Source organism: Dipteris shenzhenensis, chromosome 32 (genome assembly GCF_047967505.1).
Source record: "Dipteris shenzhenensis isolate YYH24624 ecotype China chromosome 32, Dip_SZ_1.0, whole genome shotgun sequence".
Taxonomy (NCBI): Eukaryota; Viridiplantae; Streptophyta; class Polypodiopsida; order Gleicheniales; family Dipteridaceae; genus Dipteris; species Dipteris shenzhenensis.
Genome location: NC_141627.1, coordinates 9032633 through 9054045, shown reverse-complemented (window position 1 = coordinate 9054045; position 21413 = coordinate 9032633). Strand labels below are relative to the sequence as shown.

Genomic DNA, 21413 nt, shown 5'->3' with positions numbered 1-21413 from the left:
CGTTAACTCCTACACCTTCAGGCCCTTCCACAACATTCGAGTGCAGGTCAACGCTAGCCAGTTGATCGGGGAGAGTATTATTGCTCTCAAAAACCTGAGATTACTGCCCAAAAGGAAATTATGTATGCATTAAAACTAAACCTCCGGATATGTTACCCTTCTTTTGAGACATTTAAAGGACAGTGAAGGAGCTATGTTTTAAATATCTTCAGACACTCAAGCAGATACACCTAAAACAGAAACTTGTTTAATCCTCACCAGAGGTGACATGGTCCTGCAGTGCGGATAATGAAGTTATGAGCAGTATTCCTATTTAATTCATGTATTTGGTAAGATTTAGTACAGCATGAACTAGAAAAACCAGATTACATGGCCAAAGCTGCCTTTTCTATGAATAAATTCCATTAAAGACCAAATGGCCAAACGGATAATTGTAAGAACATTAAAAATAATGGCTTTGACCCTGCCCAAATCCACAGCTTTGCTATAGCAGTTTGTAGTGGGAAATACAGGGATGAAAGTAAATACTTTAATTTTTCTTATATGCTGTACCAGGAAATGGCATTGCAAGTGTGTTTTGATCAAAGTCTTTGACTAAGGAATTTCAAGAAACTGTCCTGTAAACGAAAATCATGTCATATTGTAATATAAACTAGCTGCGTATTGTAAAAGCTTCACTTAAAATGCCATCGCAGGAAGATTTCGTTCTCTCTTTATCCATAATAGGTCACGTTATCTTGCAGAAGTAGACTGCAGTTTTGTGGTCAAAGACTGGGTTCAAATTGCAAATTGCTCTTCCTCTTCACTTGCAATGCTGCAACATAGGAGGACTACCATGTATCTGTCTTGATCCATGTATCTGGGATGTTTGTAGAGGAGTTTTAGAGAAGACACTTGTTCTCTTGCTTTCACTTCTGTATCTTAAAGCTTCCAAAGAATGCCATTCATTTTAAGCATCCCTGCAACTAAACACCAGAATAGAATCTCGCACAGGACATAGCTCAGTCTCGACCACTTTCTTGAGTGGATCATTCTCTGGAAAAAGCCCTCCTCTACAAAGGAGACCTATAATTCAGGTTTCACCACATTAAAACACTAAGTTAGATTTCACCTTGTAAAATGAAATTCAGAAGCATAATCAAGGATGGTACATATCAAGATGATTTTCTGACATCAGATAAAAGACTCCCAAATACACAATTGCAATCGTTTGTCAAAACAATTAACAATGAGCAAGATGTACTTAAACCATGGTGACTGCAATATCAGGGCAATGTCTTTAATATCATTTGCCTCCTCTACTTGCACCCATACCACCACCCCATTCCCATCCCCTTTCCCAACCAATACATGCAAACCCATACCCACTGCCACTCCCACCCCCAACCCAAGCCACGTCCACACGTTCATGGATGCTTAACAAAGACCAAAACATGGTCTCTATTAGTTTGTGTGTGCACATGCCCACATCCTCACTCCTCACCCAACCTGCTGTCCTAGGCAAAACCACACATGCAGAGACACATTGGTGCATGGACACACATATACTTTGATCGATTTTCATTGTTCATGCTTTATAGAGACAAGCGTGGTCTATGGGACTCCTTTCTAGCATTGGTTTGCCTGTGTACACACGTGCATGTGTGTGTGCGTGCGCGCGCGTGTGTGTGTGTGTGTGTGTGTGTGTGAGATAACTTCTTGGCTGGCCAGCAAGGCCACTTCGCTGGTTATGACATATTTTATGCTGGTACAATGCACTTTTCGGGGGTATGCATGCTGGTGAAACATGATATGCAGCCCACGGTTGCTTACAATGACCCCCAGGGTCGTTGGATGGTGATCAGATGCACCTATCATGCTGATCTTTATCTGTCTATGCCTCTCAAACTTCTGCGACAAGAGCTCGAATGTGGGCCTCCCTCAAACAATATCCATGGCTGTCTAATGCCTTTTTGTGTGGAGACTTCAATAACTCGCATGCCACTCAAGACAACACCACTCATCGTTCTCACATGATCCCCACTGAGATTCGACATTGGGAGGATATGCTTTCTTTCTTGCATGCAGAAGATTTATGGCTCTTCACAAGGGATAGAGATATGGGCTATACATACCGTCACAATGCCTTTACTCATTACTGGGCTCGACTTGACAGATGGTATTTGTCGCATGCTCAGCAGTATGCTTGTTTCACATGTGCACTATGGGTTGATCATTCCCTTTTGTTATCTGATTACTTTCCAGTATGCTTGACATTATCTATAGCACGTTTGACAGATGATATGCCTTTTTTTGGTCGTCGCCTACTCCATGTTAACAGTGCTTATTTGCTTCATCAACAATTTCAGAACATGGTGAGAGTGGCTGTCCGCCCCCTCCTCTTACATGCTCAGGAGGACATGGATTTTGCTTGGATCAGTCTTGCCCATCGTTTGCAGGCTGTCATTCAAGATTATGGACGTAGTTACAAGGGAGACCTTAGGCTTAAGCTGAAATGGGCTCAATCTCACAAGCAACAAATGGATGTAATCAGCTCTTATAGGCAGCTCACCTCCTCTAAACAGGATTCTTGTGCTTATGCGGTTCATATCATCCATCAAAACGATCTTCGCAAATTAAAAAAGTGGCAAATCCGAGCTCGCATGAAACCCCTTTTGGATAAGGGCTGCTCCTTCAAAGCCTTCTTCAAAAGCTTGCATGCGGATAGGCGAAAGGAGGATATTTGCAGGATCAAGCAAGATGATGGCACCTGGACTACCTCCAAATCAGAATTGGAGCTGCAATGTTCTAGTCATTTCCAGCATCTCTTTTCTCCTCAGCCTGATCATTCAATGCAAGTGAATGCAGCTAGGTCTCAATTTCTTATGCATGTTCAGCCTATATTGTCTCCGGAACGGGCTCATGAATTGAAGCAGACCTTTATGCTTAATGAACTGGATGATGCTTTGAGTCATCTACGTAAAGGCAGCTCTCCTGGTTGGGATGGATTGACTGTTGAATTTTTCCGTGCATTTTGGGGTGATCTCAAGAACACGCTGCTTCTTATGATCAATCATGCTTGGGCAAAACAATCTCTTCCTCCTTGGAAACATGGTCTTGTCAAATTGATCCCCAAAAAAAGGTTGTGTGAGACAATGGCTGATTGGCAGCCCATATCTCTTATGCCAATCATTTACAAACTCATTGCCAAAATGATTGTCCTCAGGATTCGATTCATCTTGCAAGCAGGACTTCATCCCAGGCAGTATTGGTTTGTTCCTAGAAGACAGATTACTGACAATATCTCCAATGCTTTACTTGCAATTGAGTATGCCAAATATTCTAAACAAGATGTTCTCATTCTGCAAGTGGACATTGCGAAAGCATTTGATACTGTCCATTGGGATTTTATTTCTCAGACTATGCATAAATTGGGATTTGGCCCTCGGCTGGTCCATATTATTTACTGGCTCTATTCGCATGCCACCGCGCAGTGTTTGCTTGGTGGTGGGTTGTCAAGAACATGGACTATGACCCACTCAGTGAGACAGGGTTGCCCTCTTAGTTCGCTACTGTATGCCATTGCTACTCACCTGTTATTGTTGCATATGGATCATCTTACAGATAGAGTACAGCTTCATGGTTTGCAAATTCCAAGTACATAGCCGTTTCTTGCGCAGGCATATGCTGATGATTCATATTTCATGCTCAGGAATTCTCAAAATGATCTCTCTCATTTGATGCATACTCTGAACGATTTTGGCATAGCTGCTGGACTGCATATTAACTTTCAGAAATCAACTCTTCTAGCATTGAAAGAAGCTGATTGGCACGCACTTCTTTGGCGAGGTCACATTATCTCTTCCCATACTATTGTGAGGCATTTAGGGTATCCCATTGGCTGGAATATCACCCTCAACAACAGCTCAAATGGGTGCTTCAAAAGATAAACAAGAAGCTGGAATACTGGCATTTGTCCACTTGGCCTCTACATGTTTGACTTCGGATAGTACAGTCTATCATTATGGCATATGTGCAATTTTATATGCCTCTTCTTCCCTGGTCTTTTAAGCATTTGGCTTCCTATATGTCCCAGGCTATGGAGATATTTTGGAAAAGCAAATCTCACAAAAAGGCTTTGCGACTACTTCCCATGCAGTCTGTTTGTTCTCCTAAGACTCATGGGGGACTGAATATTCTCAATCTTCAGTTTCATATGTTGGCAAGAAAGAGCACTATGATTGCTGATTTTTTACAGCAAAAACAGCCATGGGCTATTATGCTAGCAGCTATGTGTGCAAACATGACGTCCCATGCATATGGGCATTGGATTATAGATCACTGGGAAGTAGTCATGACCACATTTCAGGGGAAAATTCCTGGTTGTCATGTTTCTACTGCTTTTATTCATGATTGGAAGAGAATTCTCTCTTATGCTAAATGGTCAGGTGCTTCTTCCCATCATGGTAATTCTCTTCGCTTGAAAAGCATCCATTGGAGCAAGGTGTTTGACTCGCCTCTTGCCTTACAGGCTCCTATCAAAGCATATAATCTTATGAAATTGGGCATAAGATTTGTCAGAGATGTTGTGGATCAACACGGTTATGTGCTTTCATTTCCACAAGCTTGCAGGACATTCCCCTTGGGTTTGCATCATAGGCCCATTTGGGGAATACTTACAACTATGTTGCAGCCATTTGTTCCTGTTCCTCCACTGTTTGTACAGGACAGATTACTGGATTGGAATCTGACATCCTTATCTCCTACTACCTGTTCACTTTCAATGCACAATCTGGCCTCCTCGATGGTTTACAGATTCCTTCTTCCACCGCCATGGATTGATAAGCATGCCAATACTATTTGGAATTTGGATAGGCCTTTATCTTGGTGGCAATCACAACTCAAAAAAATTTGGAAAGCTAAATTGCCATTGAAATAGAGGCTTTTCTTTTGGAGATGTATAGTGGGAGCTTTTTCCATTGGGGTGAAATTGGCAGCACGTCGCATTGCTTCCCCTTCTTGCCCCCATTGCTCTCATCACCGAGAGACAGTTCCCCATTTGTTATGGTCTTGCCCGCACTCTTAGATATTGATCACTCATGTCTCTCATTTGCTGGGGCTTCGGTTTCCCTCTATCAGATTCGGGAAACTCTTCTGGATGTTTGGATGCTTCTCATCTCAGATGTCGCCATTCCTCCTTTTCTTTCACTCGACTCGTTTTTGGGTTCTATGGACTATTTGGACACAGAGATTGCATTCTAGGATGGGACAACAGTTTCCTCAGGCATATGCTTTCTTCACAATGTCCCTCAAGCAATCTTTATATGATAGTTATGCTGCGAGGGACTTGGATGCTACTAGCCTTGAAGTGTTTTCTGACTGTTTTTGAGTTCTTCCATTAGGCTCTCTTTTGGGGTCTAATGTCATGTACATTGATTTCATGTTAATAAGTTACTGGTTTCACAAAAAAAAAAAAGGTGAGGGGAGGGGGGGTTCGAGATGGAGCTGCAGGACGCCACTCCCTCCTTGCCTTCTTCGTCTCTCCTCTATCTGTCCTTCCGTCAGCATCTCTCCAAGCTGCTTCTACTACTACAAATTCCCTCGTTTCACGCGCTTCTGTAATCCGCCTCCAGTTGTCAGTTCTCAGCCTCCTTGCATTGCTCTAGATTCGTCCTCTCCCGTCTTGTCTGATTATCATGCTCCGTTTACCTTGCGCTCTACTGCATCAGCCCCACTGCTCTATTACAATGTTTTGGCAAAAAGAAGAGCGCTGCTCAATTTTACACTTTGCCAGTTTTCCCTCATCATCTCTACGGTTCAATCTACTTTGTTGCCTCTGTGAAGGTTCTGTGCTCCAAACTCAGGATTCCAGTTCATCTATGCGTCTGGCTCTCCCCTCTGAATCGCTTCTCCAAATTACTTCTAAAGCGCAACAGCATGGTATATTCATTTACTTTATGGGGTGAATTATGACGGCCAATATCTATAAAAGCTTGGTTGACAGAAGCCGTTGGAACTAATCAAATAGAATCCTTTGTTTTCCTTGGCAAGGGTTTTCATTATGCTTGCTGCAACAATGTGGATGCCACACATCGATTGGTTAGCATGGAAGGGGTACACGGTGTTGGCTACTTTGCTTACGTTATGCCCTAGGATATACGTTTTTGACCCAGCACAAAATCTCCTACGTTCTTGTCGTGTCTGGGTCACCCTGAAAGCCTTGCAAGTGCCTCTTCTACCGCATATTTCCTCTTGCAGCTCTGTTGGGGAGAGAGTCCCATTCTCCCAAGCAGTATTTTTTTATAAGGGACATCAGAATTCACATTTTGTGGGGTATGGAGCAGCCCGTACCTTCATATTTGGATTTGATTATGGTTTGGCGCATCCATATCGCATTGCTTTATATTTGCTTCCTTCTGAAATGTGTGTTACACGTGTAGACAAATTGGTCATTTTGCTCGGAGTTGCCCCTCACACTCATGTCAATCTGCTAATGTGAGGCTTTTTCTCTCCCTCGGGCTTCTATTCCTCTCTAGTCAAAAAAGGTACAACAGTCGAAGAATAAAAAAGAATGGAAACGGGTGCACCCTTGGGGAAAAGATTCATCATCTTTGTCTCGTTGGGTTCCTTCGTCAAATCCTTTCCACGCTCTTTCAGTAAGGGATACATTTATGCCTGAATCTCTGTCGCCTTATTTTACTGTTTTGACACCTTCTGATGTTGATGCTTCTAATTTCCATGTGCCCTCTTCAGCTCAGCAATCTCTTTGGTTGGAGTTGAGTCTCAAGCTGGCCTCTCCATCTATTGAGTCGCATGTCTTTTAAATTGCAAGTGGATATCTCTCCTTTGGATATAGTTGATGATGGCTCTGTGGAACAAAATGTGGATTTGAGAGAGCAAGATACTCGGATAGCTTCTCATCAACATAACACCACTTTTCTCTTGAGAATATGCATCCTATGCTCCAACAAGTTTTTGACCCAGTCATAGAACGGTTTCGTCTTCCGGGGCACTACTGCGTCACTCAATAGTTTTTTGGTACAACAGGGGATAATGTTGGAGAAATTGTCTTTATGTTGCCACCTAGAGGCGTGTAAATTCATATTTTCCTCCTCTTGTTGGGTTTTAGTTATCTCCATCCCTTTCTCTTCTAGACAAACGTTGCTTTTGTACTTTTCTTTTTTGTACTTCACGGTGAATTTTTACCTCGTTTCGAGGTTTCCCACACAGTAGTATAAAGTATCACAAAAAAAAAGAGTTGTGTGTGAGTGTGATATACTATCTCATCTTAAATGGAATGGTAGGGATATTCTTGCTGGCAACTCCTTGCAGGCTGAATGCCTTCATTGGTCTAAGGTGTTTACGCAGTGCCAGACTAGTCAGGCTCGAAGGCTAGTGCTTCCACTCACATTTTCTGGGTCCTAGAATCAAGTCTCTTCTTTTTAGAACCCCGCAGATCATATTTTCTTTGGTTCAGAGACATTTCTCTTGTGAATGATGTGCTTGACAATGCTGGTTTATCCTTTCCATCAACAGCCTTGAAATTTGGTTTTGGACAGCATTATAGGCCGCTTTGGAAATTATTGCAGCAAATGCTTTATGATTTCCAGCCTTTACCACAACTTGAGACTACTGATCGTCTCAAAGACTAGGTACTCCGCTCAAATGATCCTGCTTGTCGATCAATACCTTTGGCAAATGTTACAATTCCTCTCTGTATAATGTTTTGCAACCTCCTTCATGGGTGTCAGCTCATGCAAATCGTTTTTGGTCTATTACACATTCTCTTCGATGGTGGAGGAAAAGGTTGAGGCACATTTGGGATTGCAAACTTCCACTCACTTTGTTATCAAGTTTCTTTTGGAGAGTTCTCCTCGGAGGTTCTTCCGTTTGCACAGATATTGGCTCGCCATCACATTGCTCCTACTATGTCGCCGATGTTTATCCTTGTGGGAATCTATGCCTCATTTGTTTTGGCATTGCTCGGATTCTCCCGATTTCCTATTTATGCTTCAACAATGACTTACGGCTCGTTTTCCTAGAACTAATTTTGGCAAGCTATTCTGGATCTTCGTGTTCATCCTGTCAGACAAGGATTTAATCTTTTCTTTCATTGGGTTCCTCTTTGGGCCCTATGGACTCTATAAAAGGATCATAATCATAGATTCTTTGGTGACCTTGTCTTGTCTAAGTATCATTTCTTCTGTGCTTCTCTATAGCAATTGTTCTTTGATTGCCTACATGCACACGATCTGGATATCCTGCTTTTTTGTCCTATAATGAGATCTTTTGATGTTGTAACTACTTGTACCCTCTTTTTTTAGGATAGTTTCACAGTTTCTTGTGATATAATACAAATTGCTTTCACACAAAAAAAGTCTCTGTGTGTGTGTGAGAGTGTGCGCGCGTGCGAGAGAGAGAGAGAGAGAGAGAGAGAGAGAGAGAGAGAGAGAGAGTTTGAAGATAAAAGAGGCGTATGAGACAAAATACTATAAGACATCATGCTAAGAACACCCGATGTATGGGAAATAGAGGTGTCCAGCACACTCCTTAAAACATAGTGTAGCCTTACAACATTGAAAGTTAAATAGGAAAACATGGAGCATGCACAGAGAGAGAGAGAGAGAGAGAGAGAGAGACCAGATTGTTTGCTGGTGACCTCCAGTAGAAGCCTTGAACAGCAACTGGGAATACTTCGCATGCCGCAAGCACGTAGATCAGCAAGGCGTTCATGCCCATCCATTCCAACAAAATAAAGGGCTTTCTGCAATTGTAAATATCTACCTGCAGAAAATCTGAGTCAGAATCATCCAACCTTTGAAAAGATTAAGCTAAATCAAAGCTGTCCAAAACTAAAGAGAGATTTCCCTCAATTTTTAACTTTCTCGAAAGCATTCAAAGGAAAGGCTCACCAGGATATAGAGCACACTGAACACCAATCCAGCAACACCTGCTGTGAGGCATGCATAGCTGATAGTGTATAGTGGCTTGTTGACAGGCAATCCTGCAAAATTGAATGAAATATTTATTCACAATAACGAACCTGAGGTGCATGCCCTGCGTCAAGGGAGACACTCGGAGACCTTTTATATTCATGGCATAGTAACCTAATGAACCTAGAAAGCATCAGTAACATAAAAGAGACAGCTGGATAAGTGGTCCTTTAAACAAAAAGGAAAATTTTGAGGAGAAAGTAGATAGGTTCATTAACATAGTCTGTGTGAGAGAAATATATAAACCCTTGTAACAGCACTGACCTAGCAGATGAATAAAGCTGCCAAGCAGGATGAGTGTAATAGCCAATGTTGTCCATTCCAAGAGCCGTCTCCTATGGTCCTGGAGAATGCGATAAGTAGAACAGAAATCCTGTTGTCAATCTCCTCTTCCAGTTAAAGATAGATCTACGACAAACACACATGTCGAAGCTGGCTTATACCTTCTATATTGAGTCACAACTGTGACATTTGATGCTATCACAAACCACAACAAATAATACGAATGACATAGCGGCTGAAATAGACTTGACATTGTATATATCTATTACAGCCTTAACATTGTATATATTCAAATGTCTCAATGGAAAAGTCCATCAGTGAGAATTTGTTGGGTTCAGCATTAGGTTCCACTTTCTGGAATTAGTGTATAACAGGAAAAGTAACACCAAACTCTCAGTTATGTAATTCCTTTTTCCCCTCCCCATGTAGTAGAATTCTATCAAGTATAAGATACCAATTGAAAAAGCCGATCTTACATCAATCTATCAATTAGAAAACCCACCTATCCCTCAATGGAATGATGATATTGTGGCAAACCACAAGGGGGAGAATGGTGGCTGAAACAGAAAATGCAACGTGAAACCAGCCTTCAATAACTGAAAGGGCAGAGATCTTCTTCTACTCAGTCATAAGCTTCATAAATAGCCACAATGCAAGCTTCAGTCACTTCAACCACTTAGCACAACTTAGAACAACAACAAAGGTGAGGCTAGAATGCCCCTGCTCAATGCAAATAGTACACAGTGCACCCACTGGCCCCAAATGCCTTGGCGCCCCTTACAATATTTATTTAATGCTTCTGAATGGAAATGCTTTACAACAGGGGTTCAACCCTGCGTTGTTCCTCTCTGCAAATCCTCTACCTGTCTTCAAGGCATCTAATCCAAGTGCACCACTAGAATTCCAACTGGCAAGGCATACTAAAGCATCCACTTCTGATCTAACCAACCTGAGAGGCATTCAGGCATCCAAACCACTGGCAAATTGAGCTCAAGGCAACCTCAAGGCTATCACATGCATCCACACTGTCCTTAGGCCTACCACAGGAACACCCTTGCCTTTGGGTGCTTGTTAGAACCTATAGGAGTCCTGAAAGGACTGCAAACAACACGCATGCACTGCAAAAAGCTGCAAAGCAAGAAAGAACAAGGAAAAAACCAATTCTCGCTGTCTGTGGCAGAGGGGCGAGCTCCTTCCTCGCACCTATCCTCTATCCAGGCTCCCCCAGGGTGCAGGTGGCTTCCAGCAATCAGGATAAGAGAGAAAATGAGGTAGAGAGTAGAGGGTGAGCAAGAAAGAGCTGTAGAGGATCTCAAACATGCAGATCAGCCCCAGAGCCTCAGCACCGGGATTTGGCCTTCAATTCCTCGCGTCAACCAGCCCATACAGCACCTCGGGAGGGCTGCACCCTGTTCCATACAGTCCATAAGGCTGTACAGACTGCAGTAGATGCCCGCCTTCTTGCCTCGGGATCCACGCCAGCTTTCGTACAGCCTCTAGGGATGCGTGCCTGCAGCAAAGCTGCATTGAGAAACGTGCCAAAGGGAGGGGAGCAGCCAAAGCAGCAGAACAACAATAGCAGGAGCAACAAAATGCAACAAAAACCACACAGGGAGCTTCTGCTAGACGTCCAGAACCTTCACGAGAGTGAGGGGAGAGAGATGGAAGGTGGGGGAAGGGCATGCATACACATGCATGACAAATGGCACCTCCTTGTTGCCATTTGCCCCTTCATTAAAATCCTAACCCCCATACCAAGGACAACGTTGGTTGTCCTTTGGACCAACCTTTAGACCCCTCTTTAAAGCCTTTGCCTTGCCCCTAGGACCTAGTGGTGGACCTAGAATTTGCCCCTAGGAACTTCTAGGAAGCGTGTACTTCCTCTAGTTAGTCCCTCACAACCAAACCATTACTACACTTGTGACTTAACCATGGTTAACCCTCTGTTAAGCGTGGTACACTTTTCATGTCCCCGTGACATACCCTCCTCTTAAAACAACAAACTACCCAGGTTGCTCCTGAAAAATTATAGTGAAAGTGAAGTAAGTAAGCAGAAATAGCCCATACCAAAATATACATCATTTGTAAGATACAACTTGCAATGATAGTATGGGCTAGGGGAGCTCGAGAGTCCATCCGTACATCGTACATCAATGCATCCTCTGTGTCGAGTGTCATGAACACTCGTCATGGAGACCTCACGATAGAAATATTGTCAGCAAGCAACATCTCGGGTGAGACAATCGGTGCCACCAAGCGATCTCCAGATACATGAGCAGTCTGAATCAGGGAAGGAGAGGTGCTACCCTCCTCTCGAGCACCAGGGAATGCTCCAGATCTCGGCTTTGCTGAACGTGTAGAAGCTTGTACCACAATGGGTGCAAGCTGTAATGCGTCCAGGTAGAGCTGCAAAATCTGAGGTGACTCTGCTAGGTCACCCTCCTCCATCCACTTTGCATCCAGGGTAGGATAATTCCTGTACTTCACCAGGTAGTGACGGGAAACTTTACCTTTCACTTTTCTTTCCATATGTGCCAAAATCTGTTCTGGAACCAAGATTTCATCCAACTCTTCAACCTCGCGCTGATCCTCGTGAAGAATGTCAGCAGACACATCACCTTGGAAAGGCTTCAATAAACTCACATGAAAGTCATTGTGTATGGTCCAAGTGGCAGGTAGCTTCAGCTTGTAAGCTACATCATTAATGCGTTCAAAAACCTGAAAAGGACCATCATACCTCATCTTCAGCTTTGTGTACACTTTGGCCTTGCCTTTCATCTTCCCGAGTCCTGCTTTCTGAAAATGCAGCAGCACCGAATCGCCCTCTTTCAAGAGTAACTCTTGGAGATGCTTATTTGCTGCCCGTTTGTGCTTCTCTTGGCTTTTCTGGAGGGCTGTTGTGACCTTCTGGTAAGCAACATCCAAGCTCTCCACAAATCTGTCCGCTTCAAAAATCTTCCCTTTTGTATGTAGAGTCGGCCCATATCTCGAGGTGTTTTTCACACGTGTGGGCATCTAAGGTCTCTCCAAGCATTTCTATCACCGGAAAATCGTCTTTTGAAGCTGTTGCTGCATAGGCGACTACATCTAGGAGCTGCTGCAGCATTTTCGATTGCTAAACCAGAAGTTCGAACTGGTTTTAGGGCTGCACAAGGCCCAAAACAGTTGGCTGCTACCTGTTCGCTATTGTACGGAATTCCGTACATCTTGTATGGACTGTACGTCTCAACTAACATCGGCATTTATTGCGATTTTGGGTGCTATACAGACCTGCATCGGGATTGTGCCAACATTTGAAGCTTCTCTCCAACCGATTTGTTCACTTGGTGGCTCGTGTTGGGTTTCGGAGCTTGCTGCTTCCATCCGAAGACCTCTCCTTGAGCCCATTTGTCATCCTTTGCCTTGGGCTGCCAGATTATATCCGCTGGTTCCTGCTGTACTCATTTTGATGTGCTCTCCTCCTTGTGAGAGCACACTCTCTTGCTGTACTTCCATTTTTCAGCCTTCTCTTGGCACCCTTCATTGCCATTTGCTGTCCATTTCACCTCTCCTCCAAGGGTGACTACCTGTGCTTGCATTCATAGTTGCATCCGTACGTGTACAAACGTTTTTTTCGTATGCCTTCCGTACGGCCATATGTACGGATGTCCGTGTGGCTTTCCGTACGTGACTTTTTAGGGGGGGGGGGATCGAGATCCGTACCTTATAACCTGATTTGCCTCCTATTTTCTATTCCGTACGACACGTTTGTGAAGGCTCCTGAATCCCAAGAAAGGCCGTACACCCATGACCCGACTCTCCCGCTTGCAAACCGACCTTGCTGCCTTAAGAGCCTATATAGGCAGCCCTTTGCCCTCTTCTTCAGCACACAGTCCCGAGTCCCGACTCCCCTGAGCCCTTCACTCTTGAGTTTGTGCAGCCTCTACCTGCTTTGGAGGTGAGTGGTCACCGTACAGTTGCAGCCCGCAGCCTGCCTCTACGCTCTACCTGCTCCAAACATCAAGGTAATTGCAATAGATAAGTGAAAAAAATATGGCTGCAGCATAACTTGTGATGGCTGGTCTGACACTCGGCGCCGGCCTATAATCAATATCATGGTCTCATGCATATTTGGTTCAGCCTTCTTGAAGTCCGTGGACACAAGTGGGTAGTATAAGTTAGGGGAGTACATCTTTGGGATACTGAAAGATGCCATTCTTGATGTTGGGGCTGAAAATGTGGTGCAAGTGTGTATGGACAATGCATCTAACTGTGTTCGGGCAGGAGAATTGGAGGAAGAGTAGATGCACATGCCATTGCTGTAGGCCATCTTCTGGTGGTTCTAGTGATGCCCTATAGGAGCCATGGTATGTGCCTTGTAGGCATAAATATAGGCACTTGTAGTGTTAGTGCCTTTTAGGCCACCTAGGACACTTAGTCCTATGTGACACCTAGGACACTTAGTCCTAGGTCTAGGTACCTGTACCTTGTACTTCTTTTTTCCATTATCCAAGTTTGACGTGACGGCAAAGACTTGTGCGACGTTTTGCTATCTGCACTCTCTCTCTCTTATTCAATCCTTCAGTGGTATCAGAGCTGGGCTTGACTTGTCTTCTCCTGCACCTGGACTCACAACAGCTCCCTTCAACTTCACTGCCCCTTCATCCGTACAGTCATACGATACGACGACCATACCTACAGCCTGCTCCATATTTACTTAGCCGTACAGCCGTACCTGCTCCATACTTACTTAGCCGTACAACCGTACAACTCTGTACTTGCATTGCCGCACAGTTCCATACAATGCACCTGTGCTGTACGTCGTACATGATCCGTACATCGTACTCCCTCCGTACCTGCTCCGTAATGTGCTCAGCAACTGGTCCGTACAGGAGTACTTGCACACAGTACTTGTTTCGTACAGGTATACGTGCATAAGTACACAATTCCGTACGATAGTGCGTACAGCTGTACAGGTCTCACGTATAGATTTCCGTATAGGTGTACTTGCATCGTATCTGCTTTGTACAGGTTCATCTGCTCCGTACTTGTTTCGTACGTTCTTCTGTACGGCCTCACTTGCAGATCAAACGTCAGCAACTTGTACTTGCATTCCGTACACACGTGACTGCAGATCAAATGTCCGTACAGCTCGTACTTGCTCCGGGAGTTCCATACAGGTTTCGCACGTGCGAAGTTATTTACGGTTCGGGGGCTTTTGTAGGACATTGGCAAATTTGGGGCTTCCAGTTCTTTTCACCTTCTTTGGTTGTAATTTCTTGCAAGAACATTAAGGCTTTGGAGTTTGGTCTGCAATCTCTTGTTTGTTTGCAGTACATTGGGTCAGATTGCAGAACATTGAGTCACTTTTGCAGGACTTTGAGTCAGATTTGCATGCATTGGGTCACATTTGCAAAAATTTCAGCAAAATTTGGGGCTTTTCTGCATTTGCCCTCTTTTTGGCCTATTTGCCCTCAATAAATTTGGGGCTTTTGCCAGATTTGCTGTTTTTGCAGTGAACATTGCCTGCCACAGTCACATTTGGGTCAGATCTGCATTTGCCCTTTGATCTGGGTCGGAAATTTGCAGATATTTGTTGTCATTTTTGGACAGCCAGCTTTTTGCAGTGATAGCCTTAAGGCTTTGGGTTTTCAGGTCTCTTTCAGGGTATCACATTTGCTATGGCTGGGAACAATCAAGATTTATTTGGAGTTCTTCGTGAAAATGATAAGTTGGATGGCACCAACTATTCGATGTGGTCTTATCTCATGAAACATATTCTTGTTGCAAAGCATTTGTGGAATATTGTTTCTGGGGCTGATCTGAGGCAAGCCAATGCTACAGTGGTTGCCTCTACTACTAGTCCCTCTGCAGGGGGTACTCCTCCTGATGCCTCATCTTCTAGCACTCCTACTGCTGCTCTTCCAACTCAGGAACAGTCTAGATGGGATGCAAGAGATGCAAATGCACATTCATGTATATTGCTTTATCATGCAAGAGAATCATTATTCCACACATCCGGTCTTGCAGGATAGCAAAGGATGCTTGGGATAAATTGGCTTCTCTCTATCAGATTCGCAATGAGGCACGTGTTGCATATTTGAGAAGGCAATTACAGGAAGTTAGCATGAATGAAGGTGACTTGACAGAGGTCAAGGAACCTCATGGAACAACTTGCCAACATTGATGAGGTGGTGCCAAATTCACAGCTTGTCAGTACCACATTAAATGGACTGCCAGATACATGTCAAGGGTTTGCTACAACCCTTCGATTAGTGGCCATGGGTAATCCAGACCACTATTCTTTTGATCAGCTAGTGACTTTGCTTTCGCAAGAAGAGCAAAGTAGAGCTAATAGACAAGCCATTATTCTTGATCATGCATTTGCTTCACAGCAAACAGGAAGAGGCAAGGCTTCCAAGCCTATGGGCAAGCCAAAATCTGCACATAGCAGCTGCAATTCCTCCCATGCATCTAAAAATACAGCAGATAAGTCAAAGATGAAAAGATGCAACTATTGTCGCAAGCCTGGACATGACATTTCAGAATGCAGGAAGCGCATTGCTTCAGAGAAAAAGAAAGCAGGATTGACAGTTAATGCCTCTCATGCTATTGAATCCCATGAGCCAGAAGATGTTTCACATGCACATGCTCTTTAGGATGATTGGGCATGGGCTGTCCATTGCTCATTTGATCCCTCCAAAGCTGATGCATTCCTTACTGCTAATGATGCTCAGTCCTGGTAACTTTGATAGTAGTGCTTCCAAGCATGTCACATCTTGCAGACAGTTGTTTCATTCTTTAGCTGATGCACCTCGAGGGGGGACTGTCACATGTGCTAATAATGCTTCATATGCTGTAAAAGGAATTGGAGATGTGCAGCTCACATCCATTTCAAGCCATCCTGTTACTCTGACAAATGTCCTTTTTGTGCCTGGAATTGAAGTCAACTTGATTTCAATTTCAGCAATTGCCACTTCAGGTTTCAGAGTTATTTTTGATAGCTACAGATGCCTAGTTTATGATCTTCGTGATGACAATGCCATAGTTCTCACTGGCACTTTGCAAAAGGGGCTTTATCACCTTGATCATCACTCAGCTGCACTTTTTATTGAAGCATTGGCTATTTCAGATTCACAGCTTGCTGAAACTCATCTTTGGCATGAGAGAATGGGCCATCTCAATTATAGAGCTCTTGCAAAGCTACATTCAAAGCAGATGGCAAATGATGTACCTCAAACTCACACAGTTTCCAAACATGTGTGTGAGGGTTGTCTTTTGGGTAAGATGCATCGATTTCCTTTTCAAAAGAATTGTCCAAAACTCTCACAAAGGAAATTGCAGCTAGTGCACAGTGATGTCTGTGGCCCAATGAGGACAAATGCCATTGGGGGTACAAGTATTTCATGACTCTCATTGATGATTTCACAAGATATTGCTGGATATATCCTTTAAAAGCCAAATCTGAAGTTTTCTTATGCTTTCAGAGATGGCTGAATATGGTTGAGAATGAATCAGGATGCAAGCTTGTCACCCTCAACACAGATAGGGGGGGAGAGTATATGTCAAAGGAGTTTGATGCATTTCTATCTTCACGGGGAATTATTCACTCATGTACTACTCCTTACACTCCTCAGCAGAATCCTGTTTCTGAAAGGAAAACATGTCCACAATGGAGATGGCCAGATGCATGCTTAAGGCCAAGTCTTTGCCCAATAAAATTTGGCTTGATGCAGTAATGTGTGCCAACTATGTGCTGAATAGATCACCTGCATGGCCATTGAAGACTGTTACACCTTATGAAGCATGGAAAGGCAGGAAGCCTTCACTTTCACACATGAGAGTTTTTGGGTCTCTTGAATATGTTCATGTATTATCTCAGCTGAGACATAAGCTTGATGGCAAGGCCATCAAATGCATATTTATTGGTTACAGCCACGAGAGCAAAGGGTATCGGTTATATCAACCAAATACTGGGAAGATTATTGTCAGTAGAGATGTAATCTTTGCTGAACATTCAGCTTCTCCTCTTGTGGACTGCAAAGCTAAGCCAGATGTTGACATGTTTGATGCCTTTGAATCTTGGTTACCTCTGCCATCCTCAGAAGAGGACTTTGACCAGCAACATGAGCCTCCTGCAGGCCCTCCATCAAGCAATAATCAGCCACTACCCCATGCTGATTTGCAGGTTTCTCTTCCAGCACAAAATGATCCCACTATTCATGATGCAGTCATTGAAGAAAGAGCTGTCAATAGACAGCAAAGGCAAGTTCCCAGATGGCTTCTTGATACATTGAGGGACAGCAAACAAGATCAGCCTTTTGCTGCCCAAACAAGATCAGGGAATATACAGCATGGTCACTTTCTTGAGTTTGCACTCCTTGCTGCAGTTTGCAATGAAGAGCCTCTGTGCCATAAAGATGCCTTTGACAGCAAAGAGTGGATGGATGCAATGAGAACTGAGTTACATTCCATTGCTAAAAACGACACATGGGAGAAGATCTCCCTCCCGGCAAGCATGCCATTGGAACCCGGTGGGTCTACAAATTAAAAAGGAAATCTGAACGCAGCATAGATCGATACAAAGCCCGTCTTGTTGCAAAAGTGTATGCCCAACAACAAGGCATTGACTTTGAGGAGACATTTGCTCCCACATCTAGGATTACTACCATTAGATGTGTCATTGCCATTGCAACCCATCATCATTAGCAAGTGCACTAGCTTGACATCAAAACTGCTTTTCTTCATGGGGATCTGCCGGAAGAAATCTATGTCTCACAACCTCCTAGCTTTGAGGTTGTTAATTCTGAAAATAAGGTATGCCGGCTTAGAAAAGCCCTTTATGGTTTGAAGCAGGCACCCAGGGCATGGTATGCCAAAATTCATGCACACTTACTATCCCTTGGTTTTCAGAATAGTCCCACAGAACCCACTCTTTATAACCGTGGGAGTGGATCTGATTTTTTAGTGCTGATTTTATAGGTGGATGATATGCTCATCACGGGCCCAGAGACTCAGCAAATTGCAGCTTTCAAGGCTGATTTGCAGCAGTTTTTTGAAATGTCAGACATGGGACAGCTCCACTATTATTTGGGCATTCAGTTTGCTCATGTTGAGGGGGGTATCATGATGTCTCAGTTCAAGTATATTGGACAGCTCCTTGATCGTTTTCAGTTTGAGGATTGCAAGCCAATCTCTACTCTAGTGGACCCTGGCTTCAAATTCTCAGCTCATGATGGGAGCCCACCATGTGATATCACTCTTTATCAGCAGGTTGTTGCATGCCTTATTTATTTATGTCACACCAGACCTGACTTACAGTATGCAGTATCTCAGCTCAGCAGATTCATGCACATGCCCAGTTCACAGCATTGGCAGGCAGTGAAGAGAGTCTTTAGATATCTCAGAGGCACTCAGGATTTAGCCCTCTTCTATGGTGATCAGGGTTCACTTACCATGCATGATGTTCCGACACCAGAGTGTCACATACTGGCAATTGTTTTTTGCTTGGCAATTCATGTATCTCTCGGCTCAGCAAGAAGCAACCAACAGTTGCCACATCTAGTTGTGAGGCTGAGTACAAGGCAGCTTTCACCGCTACAGTAGAGTGTGTTTGGCTTCGACAGTTACTTATAGATCTTGGTATTCGCCAGACATCCTCCACTATTGTCTACAGTGATAGCCAGAGTGCTTTGGCCATTGCACGTAACCCAGTGTTTCATGCGCGTACCAAGTATATTGAAGTTCATTATCATTATGTTCGGGAGCAGTTGTCAATAGGAGACATAGAGTTCATAGCAGATATATTTACAAAGGCACTTCCTCGTCTCAAGTTCGAAGTCTTTCGACAAGCTTTACACTTGGTTCCCTTTGTTACATGATCTGACATCCCTTGTACATTCATAGGTGGCTATATCCTTTTGGATGAACATGTGCCACCATGACCAGAAAATACCAGGTATTCTGAGACGTTTCTAGAGTACTTCAGCCCATCCCATAGAGGGGGGTTCGTAGGCCATCTTCTGGTGGTTCTAGTGATGCCCTATAGGCCATGGTATGTGCCTTGTAGGCATAAATATAGGCACTTGTAGTGTTAGTGCCTTTTAGGCCACATAGGACACTTAGTCCTATGTGACACCTAGGACACTTAGTCCTAGGTCTAGGTACTTGTACCTTATACTTCTTTTTCCCATTATCCAAGTTTGACGTGACGGCAAAGACTTGTGCGACGTTTTCCTATTTGCACTCTCTCTCTCTCATTTGATCCTTCAATTGCCTTGACCTCTTGTTTGAGGACATTGGAAAGCTTGCATGGGTGAAGCCAGTGTTGGTACATGCTAACATGATTGTGATATTTGTTACTCGGAAACACACCGTGTTAGCAATGTATAGAAAATTCAGCAAGAAGGAATTGGTGAAGCCAACACAAACACGGTTTGCTTACATGTCTATCATGTTAGCAAACTTGTTGGATGAGAGGGTATACAATGGATTGCGCCGCATGGTTGTCACTGATGAGTATTGCAAGAAGAAGGTGTCACACACTATGAAAGCACAGTAGGTGTTCTCTATTATATTGGGTGCTTCATTTTGGCAAGATGCAAGACTCATTGTGAAGCTTTGTGCACCTATTTTGAAGATCCTTCGCTTGGCTAATAGGGAAGGGGCTACCATGGGACTTGTATATGAGCTCACTGATCAGATGGTCGAGAAGATGACAACTATTGATGGGATTGACTCCTCAAAGCTGGCTAATGTTAGAGCCTTGTGTGTTGACAAGTGGGATATGATGCATTCTCCATTGCATGTGGCAGCTTTTGTTCCCCATCCTATTTGGAGATAGAAAAATACAGATGGTGACAAGGAGGTGCACGATGGGTGGATGGATGTCATAGAGCAGTACACCAAGTATGATGTTGACAGCCAAGGCACCTTATGCGATGAGTTGGATATTTACAAATCCATGTCATGTACATTTGCTCGTGCGATTGCAAAGGATGAAAAGAGAATCCACCAAGGGGTGAAATGGTGGGAGACATTCGGGGCTCACATACCAAATTTGCAGTGGTTAGCTCTTCGAGTGCTCTCGCAAGGCACATGTGCTTCTCCTTGTGAGAGGAATTGGAGCACATTCTCTCTTATCCATACTAAAAGAAGGAATAGGCTGCTTCCAAAGAATACCGAGAAATTAGTATACATCCATAAAGGGGATTTGAGAAGATAGAAGTGACCCTAGAAATGATCAACAAGGAGAAGGATGATGATAGGCTACTAGCAAGGCAAGCAGATATAGAGGGCGAAGACATTGCAGCCCCTATTGTTACACTTACAGGAACGATGGATGTTGCTGCAGCTTCAAGCAGCTCTAGTCTTTTGGAGTTCCAGATGAGGATGATAGTGATGAGGAGGAGGAGGACGATGAGGAGGAGGGTGCGGGCATTGATGCAAATGATGATGATGATGATGATGAGCAAGAGGATGAGGATCAAGATGCAGCTTGAGGCTTGAGCCTCATCGGTTGTGAATTGTCATGCATGCTTTATTTCCGGGCTCACTGGCAGCCTTTTCTTTATGATGTTTTTCCTTTCATGTTTTGGTGTAGTTACTAGTACCTACTTCCTTTCATCATGATGTTTTGGTGTAGTATTGATGATTGATCTATGATCTATGATTCCATCATTTAACACTATGTATCAAAATCTAGAATTCAGATGACTACGGTCTCTGGAGGGTGGAGTCTTTCATGAATGATAAATCACGACTCATGAGTGATGACTTTAAAATTGATACAAGTTTCAAGTTTCAAGCTGGAAGTTTGATACCTCTATGTCAATTTAATGTGTACAATGATCAATCTATATTTTTCTGAAATTTTTTGGGTGAAATTAGGGTCACATATGTTTCAGCCCCAGGGGCTGAACCATACTCCAATCATACTTCTATACTCGTATGACGTATGCATATGGTAACGTATGGAAAAAACTATGCTTGCATTTGGAGCATTTCCTTACTGCATTTTTTGTTTACATTGCTTGCTAAGCCCCTATTGCATTGATTCATTTTCTTTTCAGCAAAACAGTCCTTTCTTTGCTTCATTAGCATTGTGGAAAAGACCTGTGTTGCCTTGGAAGGCCTCATGTTGCCTTTTAGGAATATTTTTGCAGCAGGTACACCTTGTGA

The 21413-nt window shown here is 43.5% G+C and overlaps 1 protein-coding gene across 2 annotated transcripts in view; it reads right to left on the bottom strand.

Annotated features, from left to right (window-relative positions):
• Nucleotides 1-307: 307 nt before the first annotated feature.
• Nucleotides 308-21413, bottom strand: part of LOC147880268 (uncharacterized) — a 139715-nt gene continuing 118609 nt past the window's right edge. For both annotated transcript variants that reach the window (XM_087370532.1, XM_087370531.1), the window contains 4 exons: nucleotides 9237-9315; nucleotides 8892-8983; nucleotides 8620-8763; nucleotides 308-1065 (listed from right to left, as the gene is read on the bottom strand). In XM_087370532.1, coding sequence (XP_087226658.1) covers nucleotides 922-1065; nucleotides 8620-8763; nucleotides 8892-8983; nucleotides 9237-9315 — 459 coding nt within the window. In that variant the 3' untranslated portion in view covers nucleotides 308-921. The remainder of the gene's footprint in view (nucleotides 1066-8619; nucleotides 8764-8891; nucleotides 8984-9236; nucleotides 9316-21413) is intronic.